Source organism: Histoplasma capsulatum, genomic scaffold (genome assembly GCF_000149585.1).
Source record: "Histoplasma capsulatum NAm1 scaffold_4 genomic scaffold, whole genome shotgun sequence".
NCBI lineage: Eukaryota > Fungi > Ascomycota > Eurotiomycetes > Onygenales > Ajellomycetaceae > Histoplasma > Histoplasma mississippiense.
The window spans coordinates 844,577-860,403 of NW_001813979.1; the positions used below are offsets into that span (position 1 = coordinate 844,577).

Consider the following 15,827-nt stretch of genomic DNA (forward strand, 5'->3'; position numbering starts at 1 on the left):
GTCCCCTAGACGACTTCCCCCCTGCTTGGAAGACCTCTCACTCGACCTAGTTCTACTGGGAGACACCGTTGGTGGAGAGTGAGAATTGCTCCTGGAAGCCGTAACACGCACCACTCTGGTCCTTGGGGCAGCGGGTGTAATAAAATCCCCGCCACAAGGATAATGCAGATCAGACCCATTTATCTTTTCATCCTTGCTTTCCAACCGGGGGCTCTCTCTGCCTAATGTTCTTGGGGAAACGCGAGGAGAATTGACTCTCACAATTCTAGGAGACGGGCTCCCCGTGGCCTGTTCTCTTGGCGACGCAATGCGCACCTGCTTCTCCTGCAGTGAATGCAACGAGCGTAGATCACCATCCATACTCATTGCGGCTTTTTGGATTTGATCCACATTGCTTCCACTGCGCGGGGAGATATCAATATTTGACCCATCCTCCTCCCCTAATAACGCCTTGACAGATGCGCTAAATTTGATGGGCTCCGGGAAATCATCATCAGAGCTGTCTCCAATGGAAAAGGAGCGTGTTCTTGACATTGGGAAAAAGGAACTGTGGAAACTGGATGCGCCTGAATTGGGTGATACACGGGTGGACATCGATCGAGAAATCGTTGTTGGGGGAAGTTGTTGCCGAGATGATAATGATGACCCCGGGCGATTGAAGTTATTGTATGTCAACGGAATTGAGGGTGTCGTTGACGTTGCCGTTGTCGTTGCCATATCAATATCTGACGCGTATCTGGACGCATCAATTCCAGATATATAATCTATAAAAGATAATCGCCGTTGTCGAGTATTTTCATGGAGATAAAAAAGGTCATCGGTGAGGAGCGAATGAGTTGGGCTGGAAAGGAAATTGTCACGTGATGTATCAACATTGTTTCCATGACAACCATATTTTTAGCCCTAGTAATAGAGCTGGGTGGTAAACGGAATATGATATTTTAAACAACCCAATTGAATAAGTAGTTTCTAGATGAATTGCGTTGTTGGTATCTTTATTGTTACCTTCCGGATCTTGCGTTGCCCGATGCACCGTAATGGGTAGAAGAATTTGATGTCATTTCTGCCGCTCGATGAGCGACACAGGCTACAAACAATCTGGAATCTCAAATACAAATTCCTGTCATTATTGCTTCTAAAATCGGGGCCTTAATTACCGCTAATAGCGCGTCCAGATTGAAAGGGGAATACATAGGCCATTAATAGTATAAAACATTTCCGTCAAAATCTCATGTTACATCCATCGTGTATAAAACAAGTGTGGATGCTGAATGTTGACGAGTGGGAAGTTCACATGAATACGGGATTGAGTAAAAGAAAAATGCTAGCAAACCAAGTTCATTAAAAACATCCTCTGCGGGGTCGGGAAAATGAAATGCACCAAATTCATGTACAGAATTCTGAATTGCAACAAGAAAGATCAGGATAAAATCCATCTTTAGGTCGGGGTGTGAGCATAGCGAGCAGAGCAATTCGACTACGGTAAAGGCCGTCACAACAGCAGGTTTGTGGAAAGAAAAAGCATGGGGTTTTAAAAAAATCACCTTTCTTTTCCCCATATCCTGTACCAGATTACTTATCCCTGGTTAGGAAGTCAATTCTTTTTCCCCTCTAAACTTTCTCTGCGAAGTGCCTTGACCTTCTCTCGTGCAAGTCTTTCACGGAGTTCAGTACCGGTCAATCGGGATTTGGAGGGCTGGGTTGACTTCTAAACTTGTACAAAAACGGATGAGAACGAGCAAGTTAGTAAATTGTGTTAATATTTTCTCAATAGGTATAACTATGCGCGGAGAATATAAAGAAAGATTCTTAAACACACAAAATTTTATTCATTATCGGCTTCTGCGCTATTTTGAAGCCCGAAAAAGAAAGGTTTCAGCTACGCACCACTTCAACGCCTGCAGCTTGTCCATCTTCCTTTTCCTTGTCTTCCTCTTCAACTCTGTCTTGAAGACCCTTGCGTTCCGGCTGAGATTCCCGTCTTGGTTCCGCTTCCGAACTTTTGCTGCTACGCGAGGCAGGAGGCGGTGAGTGCGAACTTTTCTTTTCCTTTTCTTCTTCTTGTGAATCAGCTACGATCGTCTGTCGTTTCTCTGGAGCTGAAGAAGACCATGTGGAAGGGCTTTTGTAGCGTCTTCTGGGTGCTGGGGCGTATCTCTCAATTGATTGATGTCTTTTTCTGTCACTTCTATCCCGAGGCGTACCGCGACTGCCAGAGCGGCTTCTGTCACGGTTTCTATTCCTGTCCCGGTCGCGGAAAGGGCTACGGGAGCGAGTACGAGACCTGCTTCCGCTTGGATTCTTGCGTCTGCGGTAACTGGGTCGTTCTCTACTTCGGTTGTGATTGCGACTGCGGCTTCTGCTGCGGCTTCTGCTGCGGCTTCGACGACGGCGATCATCGCGGGATTTGGGGTGGTCCTTGGTTATATCAGCTCTTGAATTTGTTCTATAAGCTTTCGCAGCGGGTGATGGTGATCTTCTCCCTCGAGCTCTTGCACCACGCTTGTCACCATTCGCTCGGAACGGTGATCGTGAGCGCGACCTATGACGCAACGAGGACAGAGAAGGAGGTGACCTTGAAGTGGAGACGTGACGCGAAACGGTGCGGGATAAGCTCCGGGAGGAAGAGGTGAGAGATTTTCTCCGACGTCCTCTGGGAGAACGTGAACGATCTGGTCTATTGACGGAGGTAGACCTAGTGAGAACATCATCACGATCGGGGCTACGCCTTCTCCTTCGTTTGCGATCCCTCCTGTCTGGTGAACGAGAATAACTTAGCGACCGTCGGCGCCTTGTGGGTCCGTGACGTCCGCGCGCCCTTCGGTGAGGAGAGGGAGAGAGCGATGAACTTGAGGTAGATCGCGATATCGATCGGGATATTGACCTAGATGTGCGGCGACCACGATCGTCCGACCAGCGTGAACTCCGGCCTCCAGATGGAGCCCAGGTATCCGCTTTACGTCTGCCATGGTCGCGGTATCTGTCCAAACTTCTCCGTCTTGACGGCGGCGAGCGAGCATCTCTATCAGCCCATCGATCCCTGCCACTACGGCGACCACGTTCAGCACGTTCTTGCTGCCGTAGAGCTTCCAGCTCACGTTCACGCATCCTCTCCTCTTCCCTGCGCCGTCTGGCTTCTTCAGCTAATCTTTCAGACTCGAGCTACTCAAAAGTTAGCATAGCGAACACGTTCTTCAGCTTTAAGTTTTAGGTGAGCCACTTTTTCTTGTCTCAGTTCTAGTTTCTTAGCCTCCAATAATTCCTTCGGTACGCCTTGTGGGTTGTTTTGCGCGCTGAGACATAAATTCCAGAGCTCTTTACAAAACTTGGGCGTATCCTTGTCCAAAAAGCCGGTGAGTTGGATTTGTAGAAGTTTGATATCAGGCTACCAACAGACATCGGTTTGCTGTTAGTATATGTACGGGCGCTCGATTGTGTTACCAAGAGGAAAACCAGTGTAGACGTACAAAGCGAGAACCCTCCAGCAAATTGAAACAAAGCTCGATAACCACATCATCCTCATTTCCTAGGATCCCAGATATTTTGCCAGCAATCCACCTACAATAAAATTGGGTTAATACACTGTCAACAAACACAACATTCATCGTGACGGCAACCTTCACCGAGCTAACTCACTTCTTCATCACCTCAATATTGACCTTTTGCATGTCCACCTTTTTGGAGAATTCCGGTGGGAATTTGGTCTGCCGTATTAGCTTTGCCTCTGCAGTGGTCGCCATGGTGGGCAATATGTCTGCCCGAATGCTGGTGGGTGAGGCTTGTAGGAGCCGCTTGTTGGGCGGAGATAAGTCAGTCCTGAATGGAAAGCCGAAGATATTTTCCCATTTGACGCGCCGGAAGAGCTGGATTCGGAATAACCTATGACCGAAGCAAATAATTCACGTGATTATGTATATCCATTTTGATATAAAACACGAGTGGGGTTCAAATTTCGGATGGAAAAATTGTTCAGTGATCATGATTCAGAACCTATGTACATCATTTTTGAATTCCATTCAACTTTGATTTCTGTGTGTAATGCGCATACTACTGATTAATGACCTTAACACTAGTTATTCTACTTACAGATTACAAATTGATTAAGAAGAGAAGGAAAACGAAAGAGAAATCAGAAAAGATTGTATAAAGAGAATTTTTATATCTACAGAAATATCTATATGTAGAAGCGGCAAGATAGTGGCAAAGGGGCATTAGAAGCTAATAGAATATGATGAATGAGTGAGACTGTGTAGCGGAGTAACAAGAGTATATAATATTCATTGATATCCGTAGATTCTAGGAGATCAGTGATTAGCTTTGAATATAAATCTTATTAATACTAATATACATACTTCACACTACTCTGACTATTATTACTAGGGGCAGGCTGCCCCTATCACCCTCTTCTGGAGGTGGGCAAACGAACCTCTTAAGTCCCAGGGCATGAAAGGCATCATTAATTGCTTCAAAGGGTTGGACAGCTCAGGCACAACACTCTATAGCAGGAGCTTCATGAAACATGCAGCTGAGAAGGACAGAGCGAAAGTGCATAGTCATATTATTCATTATGTTGATATCATCATCAATAGATATCATCATCGTAGATATCATCGATATATCATTGCTAGATATCATCACAGATATTATCGATATATACCATTAGCAGATATCATTCATTCAAGCATGTCAGTAGATAAATAGGGAGGTAGGCAGGCAGGTAGTCAGTTAGTAAGTTAGCATTTACAGGTAAGTGGGTTGCTGGACGATGATGTTTATTCTCATAGAGATTGATTGGATATTAAGTAGGCAGGTTGGTTGGAAGGTAGGAAGGTAGATAGGTAGCTAGCTAGCTATCTAGCATTCGATATTCTATTACGATCGGATATCGAGCAGGTATATCGCAGCCGATTGTGGACTAGTAGTGTTAAACTCAAGTCTCCAATGAAGATATAAAAGTGGGAATTTTCAACATTTTAATCAATCAGAGATCTCAAAATCCCCTCTACACCCAATGAAATCATCAAGATTCAACCTACATTTTTGAACACATTATCATCCAATCATTTCAGTCACAAAATGAAGCAACTTTTGAGCCCGGCCCCGAGCTTCGTATGATTCTTAGAGACTTCGCTTCACTCTGTCTAATAATTAGTACAGAAATTGTTAGCATGGGTGCTTCTTATATAGACATAAAATAAACCTAGTTTGAACTCCCGCAAAGGGAACTAAATAAGTTAAGGCTGATGGAACCATTTATCGTCCAATAGCTGTCGTGCAGTGGGCCTATCTCTTGGGTCAAGCTTCATAGCTCTTAGCACGAATTCCTTATCTTCCTGACAAATCTCTTGTGCAGTTGTGAGATGGAAGGGTCTCAAAGTCTCAGGAGGGCTATATAGTCTATCCTGATCCGCAATCTCTTCGTATGATTCCGGAAATGATCCGAAGCATTGATGATGCTTCATAAGAATCTTGTTATCTTACTCATCATGGTCTGCAGGGACATCGGGCTTGAAGATGTGAAATCCTTCCCATAGAGAAGACTAATAAGCTGCATCGTAGGCTGCCATTAATATTCGAATGTCTGTTGTTGTGTAATAGAGCATAGACTTGCCATTGCACCGCCGATGCGCAGCAAACAGCGCCCAGCAGATTTACAATGGATGAGATGAACTGGGCACACGATGCTATGGTAGCTACAATTGGCATTTTGAATGATGGAAGTCGCTTCACTCTTCCTAACAAACATTTTGAACTTCCTCAAGCACACAGTATAGGGTGGAGCAATGTTCAACACTATGTATATAGTCTAGATGGATTCAGTATAGTGTGGGATTCTAAGGTGTTGTGATTCTTACATGTCTACGGAGTAGTCCAAGTGACAAGGGACTGCTTAGTATTGCGTGAGCAATTGTGGGGCAAGGCCCCCCTTGAGGGCTAGATCCACAATGGTATAGTGAAGTCTCTCCATCAAGGATGGCTCAGTTATGAATAGGGAAATGTAACTAGAGAGTAGCCGAACATAAGGGTAGGCTAGTGAGGTGAAGGCTGTCATAGTCTCAGACTGCATAACTATGGCCTTAGTAAAAATAAGAAGAACAACAACAACAACAACAACAACAACAACAAGTCGGAATCAGATCATGCACAGTTGTTGAAATGTGGCTGTATGTTAAGGGCCTTGGCATCCACGCATCACTTTTTGATACCAAGGACCCTCAATAAGGGACATATCAATGTAGATTAAAATCGTATAAAAGATGAATATCCGAATATTTATGTCAAAGGAGAATTTCGATTTGCGTCGATATACTCGCTTTGGGCTGCCGCGCCCTATGTGAGCTGTCTGGTGTCCACCCTCACCCCGGACTGCCCGTCAACGTCTTCCCTTCACGGCTATATAAGGGGCCGCCTCCGTGCCTCTCTCGCACACACCTCTGCTTCCTTTTGCCCTTTCCCTCCTGCCTACCCGGTCTCCCCTTTCTTTCCTCGGTGGCTCCAGGCTCCGCAGCCCGTGTCCGTTCAGCTCCCACCAGCGTTATCCAGGCGGTTCTGAATGTCTTCCAGGTTCAACGATTCCGTTGCAGGCGCACAGCTCTGGCTCCAGTCGTCTGCTTAATATCCTCAAATAAGATATTTGCAGGCGTATAATAAGTGGCGCGAGTGCCCTCGTTCCCAGCGAACAACAACCCAACAAAGATGCCCGCACTACCAACTATTTATGAAAGACCCAGAATCGCCTCTTTTCGAGAAGGCAGCTGATCCTGGCAGACCGGTAACGGAGCACTCATTGGTGACAATTATGTTTCCAATTTTCCAACACTCAAGCTCTAAGGCTTTCAAGCCACTAAAACAGCCAATAGTAAAATTCGTTCTTCGACCGAACTTGTACAGTCGGTCATTTTGCACAGGCTTCTTACCAGTTGGATCATCCACAGCCTCACCAGAGAACGTGGTACCCATTTGTTCATCTATATATGAACCGACTGGTGGGAACTATTAACCGATGTCAGAAAAAGCTCGCGAGACTGTACGTTTGTTAAAGAAAAAGATATACACTCACTTTGTTCGGCTCCACACGATTTTGATACACAGATATTAACGCCCAATCTAGCTGGCGTTTGTCATTACCAGAGGTCAGCCGGAACCCAGACGCAGCATAAACTCTCCCCAATGTTGCGGATCCGGTGTTGAAATGCTTTTCCGCACGAAGTTTTAGAGAAAGAGCGTTGAGGATGGCTTTCTCCATGTTTTCAAATATCAGTTCTTCCTTTGGGATAATGAAGTCACCGTCATTCCTGGCCTTCTTGACTTGCTTGTACAGAGATTGCTCCCTGACTGTCTCGATATTCTGTTTGATCATCTTCATCCGTGCATTGTGGTCTTTCAAGGAGGGCTGATCGATGCGGATATTCGCCTTGCTCGACTCCAGCACTAACATTCCTATACCTCTCCATCGCTCAATATCTAAGCACTGATTAGCCATGGGTACAATACCGAGGAATTTCCCTAGTGAGAAGAATTTTACCACAATATTGAAACCAGATAAGGGGTGGGCAAATTCGTCTTCAAAGCACAAAAAGAAAAAACAAAAAACAAAAAAGAGAGAGACAGAGTACAGAGTTGGAGCTTACCTTTTCCCAGCTTAGAGGTAGGTGGGACGTTTCCTGGTTCAACTGCATGATAGCATGTGAGGCCAAACACGTGCCATTTGTTCTTTTCTGAGTCCAGCAACTCGACGAACCCGCCAAAAGTAGAGCCACCGTAATCTGAATTATGGACCCCGATGCTCGCGCCCAGTTTCACCCTTGTCTCCCATGCATGGTCAGGGAAGATGGCACTAGTCAAGTCGACTTCTGTTGCTCGCCAGATCGTGCTTCGGATAATTTCAACAGCAACCTCTCCGAGTCCTTCATTATCCAGAAGCATAGAAATCTCATCGCGTTTGCTCTTCCATTCCTTGGTGGTATCACGAGGCACGGTCAACAAAACAGTGGGATGGCTTTCTTGGGGATCTTAGCTTGTACCCCTCCGAAAACACTCAAGAGACATCCAACCCTCTAAACCAAGGAGGTCACAAATTTTGCGAGAGATGTCATCCCACTTGCTATAAATAGGATCTTTAGGCATCACGGGAGATGTGATCTTTTCAATATTCGCTCTCTCGTCGATCAACTCCACGCTAACGTTGTCGAAGCCCGAGGACCACAGAGTCGACAGGACATCTTTGCACGTGTTTTTCCAGGAATCGTCTCGCTCAGTCCTATGTGCACAGATGAGGACCGTTTCAATCGGGCCTTCATCTTCATATGTTTCAGACGTTCGAAGGCATGGATCCATGGTGCTATGACGGATCCGATACTTCGAGAGGATTTCGACGAACTTAGGGCGTAGCTCTGGCCACTGTCTCTGGAGTGGATGATCTGATGCAAGTGGAGTACCTATGGCAGGAACAGTGCATAGAAACGGGCTACCGACCCGAAAATCTTCGCTAAGAATGCCATCTTCAGTCTCATCCTCATCAGTGCTTGAACCACGAGTCCTTCTGAAACGCTCTTGCGAGATGTGAGGTGACGGCAGCGACGCTGGGGGTTCAGACAGAAACCGCAGAACAGGTGAGGCATAGGCTTCCTCGGAGCTCCTATTCATCCGCCTTCTGGAGGAGGCAGTTTGGGACATCGTGAACGCTTCCACGAGACCTACGCGCGATGATAAGTAGAAGCTTAGAAATGAACAAGAAAGTCATTTTGGGGATAATGAAACTACAGAAGAAAGAGGCAAAAAATCACCAGTTCCGACGTGTTGAAGTGCAGAGCCCAGGGAGGAAAGAGTAGAGAAAGAACCGGCCTGGAACAATGTAAAGCTGGGTGTACAGTCCAGCGGATCCTTTGGTGATTATGACTCAAGTAAAATAGAATCATGGTATCTGCTATATAATGTACGCAGTATTCTACGATTCTTCCAAGTATGGCTTTTACAGAGTGCAACAGAGTGAGCTTGAAGGTTGAAACCATGGTTATACTAGTCAAAGCTAATCTACCAGCTAATAATCGAGCATTTTAGGGCTAGATTGGAGGCGGATCAAAGTTGGACAGCAAACTTATCCGGGGTTCCCTCCGGAGCAATACTTTGTACTCTGAATTAGTTGATAATATTGTGCTAGCTCGAGCTGCAATAGCGTCATATCCAAAGAGACCAATCAGTGGTGGTCTCCCTATCAAGGGATGGACTGAGAACTTCAATCCCGTGTGAGTAAAGCTTTTTTCTCAATTATTGGTAGCTCTTGATTCTCAAAATTGTGCTTTTCATCTAACAGCCCGTAGCAATACATGTTCTATTCTTTGAAGAATACTACATAATACTCCTCTGCTATATTGTTTTCATGAAGTTTGCTTCAACTTCCAAATACCCTTCTAGTTCTCTACCCTCTTAGAAGCTGTCCGCCATAATATCTCAGTCTTGAGTCTCGTCGTAACACTACTACCACAACACACTCTGTTTTTATCAGGCAACCACCATGAGAAGACCCTCTGAGTCTATGGTGACCTCTAGAAAGCACCACATCAACTCTCTTTGGTCCATTCTGTAACATGGCTTCAACATCAAACTGGACAAGACAGCTCTGATCACACCATCACAGACTGTGCTTTTTCTCTAGGGTCTCACAGGTTCGGCTGTCATGCTGCTCAAGGCTTGTCTTTCCTGTGATGTTTCCACATCCTGATCCTCCTTGAGCGTCGGCTACTGTATTGGCCTGCTTCGTCAGTTTCTTGCACCAGCACCCGCTACAGACCACTGTATGGTTTGGACCTTTGCTCGGCTCCATCGCGCTGCCCGTGCCTTTTAGTTAAGACCACCATATGGTGAGGCGTATTAACCAATGCGAAGGCGCGTTGTGCTGCGCTGGAAAGTTTCGTATGGGACAGATCGAACGACCGCCGCATCTCAGCTAGCAACTGTAAAAGTACTTATTAATTACAACAATTATCGCATTAAACATTATCCTTAATTTTGGAGGACATCATTATCTACTAAAGTTAAAGTTTCTGTATGAATCACTCCTGGATAGGCACATTTAATGAGTTCATAAATGTTCATATTAGGATTTCTAGCGTATACATTGGAGATGTATACAATGACTGCCCGCTCTGAAGCTTCATCGGAGCCTCGAAGCCCATGGTCAACACTAGTCCCCGCGTCACGTTTGGCCTATCGTTCACTTCGATATTCGGAGTGGAATTTGGCTATGGATCAAGAATCTCGCTAAGAACTCCATATGATGGACTCCGCCGTCCCCTATGAGTCAAGACCGTAGGGACATTATTGGCAATCGCTGGGAATACATGTGATGCATAACGAATCCGCTTCTTCCTTTTCCCTTTCAGTTACCCCAACTCCTGCAACACGCGATCAACATCCCGTCGTGCCTTCTGAAGCTCCTCATTCAAGCCACCATTGTGCCTGTTCAGCTGCTTTAACTTGATATCATGATGAAGCTCAACGAGATCTTTTGCGCGGCGCAGTTCTTCGGATTGCGTGGTTAGGGTTGATTCACCAATATTTGGGGAAAGGACCTGTTCAGTCTGCTTCCGGTTCTGCTGCTGCGGATCTGAGTTCGCGATGGTCTTGTGGACATTCACGAGTGCGAGTGCTTCGGCATGGCCCTGTTTACAAATAAACGAAACATTAGTGGACTTCCCGGAGAGATATAGAAAAGCGTGTATACTTACGCAAGCCCTCAGAGATGTCAGATCTGACAGGATTTCAGCGACCTTCATAGGTAATTATAGGTGTTTGTTCCCCTCAATCTTTCACATCAGTGTTTGTCCAGGAAACAGATATTTTTAGATTCTTACAGCTTCCCTTTCACACACACCGGCAATAGGTCACATGATATCCACCAAGCTCGGCTGCCAAAGTTTCCACCAAAGGCATAGCCGAGCTCAAAAGCAGATATTGAGAAGTATTGACTCCACCGCCAGCGCCATTATTGTTATTACCACCGCTTCCCCTCCCCATATTACACTGGAAAGGAGTTAGATAATTGACCTGTCTTGTGTAGTACATTTCGCAGACCACTCTGGAGAACAATGGCATCTATTCGAGCCAATTGCCGGAAGGTGATGTGCATCGGCCGAAACTATGCGTATGTTCTCCTTAAGAAAACTAACCTTGTCAATTGCAATTATAATGACAAACGTAACTTGCCTTCCGATCTGGTGCGCTGTATCTGTTAATGCAAGGACATATAAACCAGTGACCACATAACAGAGCTCAACAACGTTCGCCCAAAGCAACCATTCTTCTTCCTCAAACCACCCTCTTCCATCCTCCTCCCGAACAGCGGGCCCGTTCTGCGCCCCAAGGGCGTGAGCCTACATTATGAAGTCGAGCTCGGATTAGTTATAGGCAAGACGCTTCGTGACCATGACCCGGCAGACGAACGTGGCGCTTTGGACGCCATATCAGGTATGTCCACTATATATATATATATATATATATATATATATAGCCTCTGGCACGAAGCAAGATCTTCCAAAATATCAACATTTCCAAACCGCCGTTAGCAAAGCACAACACAGCACAGCACACAGCAAAATATACTAACCAAACCCTCCCAAATCTGCCAGCATACACCCTCGCCATCGACCTAACAGCGCGCAACATCCAAGACGCCTCCAAAAAGGCCGGGTTACCCTGGTCCATCGCCAAAGGCTTCGACACTTTCCTCCCCATCTCCGCTGTGATTCCAAAATCCTGCATCCCAGACCCGCACAACGCTACTCTCCACCTCTCTGTCGATGGCCAGCTGCGCCAGCGCGATAACACCAACCTGATGCTCTATCGAGTCCCGCGCCAGCTAGCGGATATCTCGCGTGTGATGACCCTGGAGCCGGGGGATTTGGTGTTGACGGGCACTCCAAAAGGTGTGGGTGAGGTTCGGGATGGGCAGGTTATGACGGCGGGCATTGAGGTTGGGGGGCGGGAGGTTGAGGAGGGGAAGATTGAGGTTGTGGTTAGGGATAGGGTGGATGGAAGATATGAGTTTGCGGAGTTTTGATTTAAGAGGGGGATTGGATCGATAGGGAGCTAAGATGGTGTGGGTGTTGTGTAAGCTTGCTTTTCCGTTGTTTTGGGGTTTATTCTAAATTATGTTTTCTGTGCGTTGGGGTTTGTGTTTTCTATATGGATATACCATTGCGAATAGACATATGTACATACATACATACATGCACAGAGCAGTTAATCTTTCTCAGTTCCTAGGTTCCTCCGTCCACTTTCACCCTATCTCTCCGCTGTATCCCAGTCCCATGTAGATATATACATATGCATACATTACGTTAGAAATATCAAGTCAGTCCATTCTGCACAACAAGCCACCCTTCCCCCTCCTCGTCAACCGGCCAAATAACAGGGATAGCCCTTCTCTTCTTCACCTTCGCCTTTCTCCTCTTCTTCTCAACAGCCCCATTTCTACCTGTTGCTACGTTCCCCTCACCCCTAACAAGACATCTATCCCTTTTCCCCGTTTCAGCTAACCCTCCCTCCTCCATTTTCCCTTTGCCCTCTTCTCCTAATCCCTCACTCAGACTATCTACAAACTGCCTAACAACTTCCCACTTCCACCCCCGCCTCTCCAACTCCTCTCCCAAACCACCTTTAGCATTTCCATCCTCCATCCCTCCCCAAAAAGTTGATATGACTCTCCTCTCTTCACCCTGCGGACATCGCGATAACACCACCCAACAGCGTTCCATATACGATTCAAGAGTTTCGCCAGGTCCCTGTTGCGGAGCCTGGACTTCATCTTCTTTTGCCTTTTCTATATTCGCGTATTCAAAATTTCCTGAGGGTTGAGCTATGGGGGAGTGGGGGAATCGTGGCGGAGAGGTTTGGAATTCGCAGTCGGCGGCAGCGGTTTGGTCGGGATGCGGTGATGGGGGAGCGGGTGGCATGGAATCTGGGACGAGGATGGCGGAATAGCCATCGGGTGGTGCTTGTGGTGGGAGGGAGCTGCGGGTTGGCGTTGAGCTGGGGAGGTGGGTCATTGTGGGAGTGCCAGAGATTGTGGATGGGACGTTGTGTCTCTGGCGCTGTTGGCTGTGCGGAGCATGAAGGATGGGGGGTAGGGAGGGAGAGCGGAATGGTTCGTTGTCGTCATCGTCGCTGTGTTCTAGATTGAGATAAGTGGCTTTGTAAGGTAGGGTTTCTGTGGATGTGGATTGGGAGTTGAAATCGAGTGGAGTTAGAAATTTTGATGAATTGAATACAAAAAAGGATCAAATAGGAAGAGGATATGTATACTCACTCATTTCTTTTTCTTTGTCCCGTTCCTTTTCTTTCTCCTTCTCCTGCTCCCTCTCCCTCCTCATCTCCTCCACTACCCTTTTCAACCCTCTAACTCCATCTAAGATCTCTCTTAAACCCCCCTCAACCAGTTGCCTCGCCTCCTCCCTCTTCTCCCCCTCCCTTCTCCATTCCTCCTCCTTTCTCTCCCACTTCCCCACAGCATCTCTCTGACTCTGTTCGAAAACTTCTTTCCACCCCATCAACTCTTCAATACCCGCTTTAATCATGTCAACCTCGCCCTGAGCCACACCAAGTATATCACCAACCTCCTTCACCCTCGTCTCGAGATCCGACTTCAAGTCTTCCGTCGTTGTGATTGCCTTAGCAGAAGAGGATGCCAGGGCCTCTTCGAGAGCGTCGAGGCGGGAGACGAGGGTGTTGTGTTCGCGTCGGAGTTGGTGTGCCCACAGGAGGGACGCGGGAGAGAAGAGGGATGGAGCTGTATTTGCATTTGGATCAGAGTTCGGAATAGGGTCCATGGCTTTGGTACCTTGCGACATTGTAGGGTTGTTGGGAATGTCGGTGTACTATAAAATACAAGCACAAGGGCAAAAAGCGTTGGGGGCTGTAGTTCTGGTGGTGGGAGCCTGTTTGAAAGAGAACAAGGAATGGAGCGGAGTAAGTAATCGTGTTTCCATCCGCCGACAGGAATGAAGGGATATCAGAGCGAAGATGCTGATGGGGTTTAAAGTGGAGTGTGTATTGACAAGATGCAAGTGTCCTCTGCAAATAAGTGGAGAGGAGAAGGAGGAGAAGGAGGAGAAGGAGGAAACTTGGCCTCAATGAGATAGACGCCGCCTCACCGACACAGGTTTATCATTGCCTGTTTGTCCATCATGCGAAGTACCCTATGAATCTTATGGATAGGTCTTCAGTTTCACCCGGGGGGGTTTCCTTTGACAGATAGATAGATGCTGGAGTATTGATACTCCGCTGTTGATCGATATGCAAAGGAGCTTGGTCAAGCTCTTTTCCTCCAACTGTGACTGCTGTCTACCATATACCAAAAAGCCCCCTTTTCTTGTTCGCGTATAGTCGCATTCTTCACATCGGGACATTGCCCACGTAAGCTCTGTATCTTGTCCAGTCTTCCAATGTTATATATAAATAAAAGTAGAGAGTCATGACATGGTGAAGAAAAAGAAATCCGCATCACACTCATCCGAAGCGGAGGAGCGAAAATCGCAATAGAATAAAGATAAGCTAATTTAGAAGTGAAGAACAGAATTTATTACATATCTTGAAGAAATGTAAACCTCTGATAAATAAATAACATAGGAGAGCAAATGGCTCCTCTATATTTCCGAGGCTCTCAATAATAAGAGAGACGGAAAAGTATACCTCTCCATGCCATAAATTAGCTGTTGAAATAAATTGGGAGTGGGAGGAAGAATATAAATTCCATCCTATCGATTTCGTGATATTTAAAAAGGAGAAGAAAAGAAGGAAGGTAGGAAAGGAAAGAAAATAAAATAAAACATTTTACGCATTAGCTTTCACTATCATCCGCACGTCGTAGCATGTCCATATATGGCCATATCGTAACATGAAAAAAAAAAAAAAAAAAACCGAAAAACCGAAAAACCTAATTAATAATAAAGAAACTAGCTTTGAGTTTGATTCAATATGGAAAATCAAGACGGAAAAAAGAAGAAAAAGCGAAAGTTATCCCATATGGCATCAAGACTTCAGAAGATAAAGGGAACAACTTGTCAAATGTTGACGAGATAGAAAAGGTTGAAAAGAACAAGAAATGAAAAAATAGCAGGATTCGTATAAGACAGAAATAATGATCTTTTTAAGGAAAACGTAACCCCTCAGCTAGCTAGTTACATAGCGACTTGGAAAACGCACATACAAATAAAAACAAAGCATAAAGTAAATAACAAGAGTATTAACTAAACATTAAAAAAACAAAATCTTTGGAAAACCTCCCAGTCACACGCATGAGAAAAAAATCCATCTCCTCCTTTTTCTTTCTAGAATTAAAAAAAGGGGCCGTAAAAACAGACGGATGAAACCATGCGTAAAAATGGGCAAAAAAGTCAACACAAAAAGAAAACACAGGTGAGGAGCAACGAAAGTACAAAAAAGGTTATATACCCTTTTTCCGTTTTGCCTTGCGAGTTCTCCCGTTCTTTATGTCGTTTTTTTGCCTGCCCTATGCCAAAGCGCTTTAAGGAGAAGAGAGAAAAAAACTATGCATCATCCATGTAGCCATACCCAGCCATAGGAAGGGGGGAATTGGAAGCTTGAGGAGGAACAAAAAAAGAAGAGAAAGCAGAGACAACAAACGTAAACATAAAGCGTTAAGGAAAAAAAATAAAAACGTAAAACCCAACGATACCGATATCACTTTTGTTTTTTATTTGAAAAGGAACGCAGCGGGACGGGACAGGACGGTGGAAGGTGGAAGATTGATCAAAGAGAGGGATAAAATGGGAAAGAAAACCAGGGAAAGGAAAAGGAAAAGAAATCTG

At 45.7% G+C, this 15,827-nt stretch overlaps 7 protein-coding genes across 7 annotated transcripts in view; 1 reads left to right on the forward strand and 6 right to left on the reverse strand.

Moving 5' to 3' along the window:
* Nucleotides 1-1,667: 1,667 nt before the first annotated feature.
* HCAG_04267 (predicted protein) lies at nucleotides 1,668-3,740 on the reverse strand (the record flags this gene model as incomplete). Its single annotated transcript, XM_001540377.1, has 5 exons — nucleotides 1,668-1,708; nucleotides 1,884-3,162; nucleotides 3,221-3,385; nucleotides 3,468-3,558; nucleotides 3,637-3,740. 5 exons carry the CDS (start codon nucleotides 3,738-3,740, stop codon nucleotides 1,668-1,670), a joined length of 1,680 nt encoding a protein of 559 aa, XP_001540427.1.
* Nucleotides 3,741-6,519: 2,779 nt separating this feature from the next.
* On the reverse strand, nucleotides 6,520-8,676 carry HCAG_04268 (predicted protein; the record flags this gene model as incomplete). Its single annotated transcript, XM_001540378.1, has 5 exons — nucleotides 6,520-6,611; nucleotides 6,714-6,993; nucleotides 7,061-7,440; nucleotides 7,632-8,003; nucleotides 8,055-8,676. The coding sequence occupies 5 exons, from the start codon at nucleotides 8,674-8,676 to the stop codon at nucleotides 6,520-6,522; spliced, it is 1,746 nt and encodes a 581-aa protein (XP_001540428.1).
* A 955-nt stretch (nucleotides 8,677-9,631) lies between these two features.
* Nucleotides 9,632-10,022, reverse strand: HCAG_04269 (predicted protein; the record flags this gene model as incomplete). The annotated part of the gene is made up of 3 exons (XM_001540379.1): nucleotides 9,632-9,741; nucleotides 9,791-9,953; nucleotides 9,996-10,022. 3 exons carry the CDS (start codon nucleotides 10,020-10,022, stop codon nucleotides 9,632-9,634), a joined length of 300 nt encoding a protein of 99 aa, XP_001540429.1.
* A 360-nt stretch (nucleotides 10,023-10,382) lies between these two features.
* On the reverse strand, nucleotides 10,383-10,775 carry HCAG_04270 (predicted protein; the record flags this gene model as incomplete). Its single annotated transcript, XM_001540380.1, has 2 exons — nucleotides 10,383-10,661; nucleotides 10,728-10,775. The coding sequence occupies 2 exons, from the start codon at nucleotides 10,773-10,775 to the stop codon at nucleotides 10,383-10,385; spliced, it is 327 nt and encodes a 108-aa protein (XP_001540430.1).
* Nucleotides 10,776-11,087: 312 nt separating this feature from the next.
* HCAG_04271 (fumarylacetoacetate hydrolase family protein) lies at nucleotides 11,088-12,058 on the forward strand (the record flags this gene model as incomplete). Its single annotated transcript, XM_001540381.1, has 3 exons — nucleotides 11,088-11,143; nucleotides 11,255-11,466; nucleotides 11,628-12,058. 3 exons carry the CDS (start codon nucleotides 11,088-11,090, stop codon nucleotides 12,056-12,058), a joined length of 699 nt encoding a protein of 232 aa, XP_001540431.1.
* A 289-nt stretch (nucleotides 12,059-12,347) lies between these two features.
* HCAG_04272 (predicted protein) lies at nucleotides 12,348-13,847 on the reverse strand (the record flags this gene model as incomplete). Its single annotated transcript, XM_001540382.1, has 2 exons — nucleotides 12,348-13,207; nucleotides 13,307-13,847. 2 exons carry the CDS (start codon nucleotides 13,845-13,847, stop codon nucleotides 12,348-12,350), a joined length of 1,401 nt encoding a protein of 466 aa, XP_001540432.1.
* A 1,595-nt stretch (nucleotides 13,848-15,442) lies between these two features.
* The window catches only part of HCAG_04273 (eukaryotic initiation factor 4A), a gene marked incomplete at both ends in the record, with an annotated part of 2,102 nt that continues 1,717 nt past the window's right edge, over nucleotides 15,443-15,827 (reverse strand). The window contains one exon of the mRNA XM_001540383.1: nucleotides 15,443-15,484. Within this exon, the coding sequence (XP_001540433.1) occupies nucleotides 15,443-15,484 (42 nt within the window). The remainder of the gene's footprint in view (nucleotides 15,485-15,827) is intronic.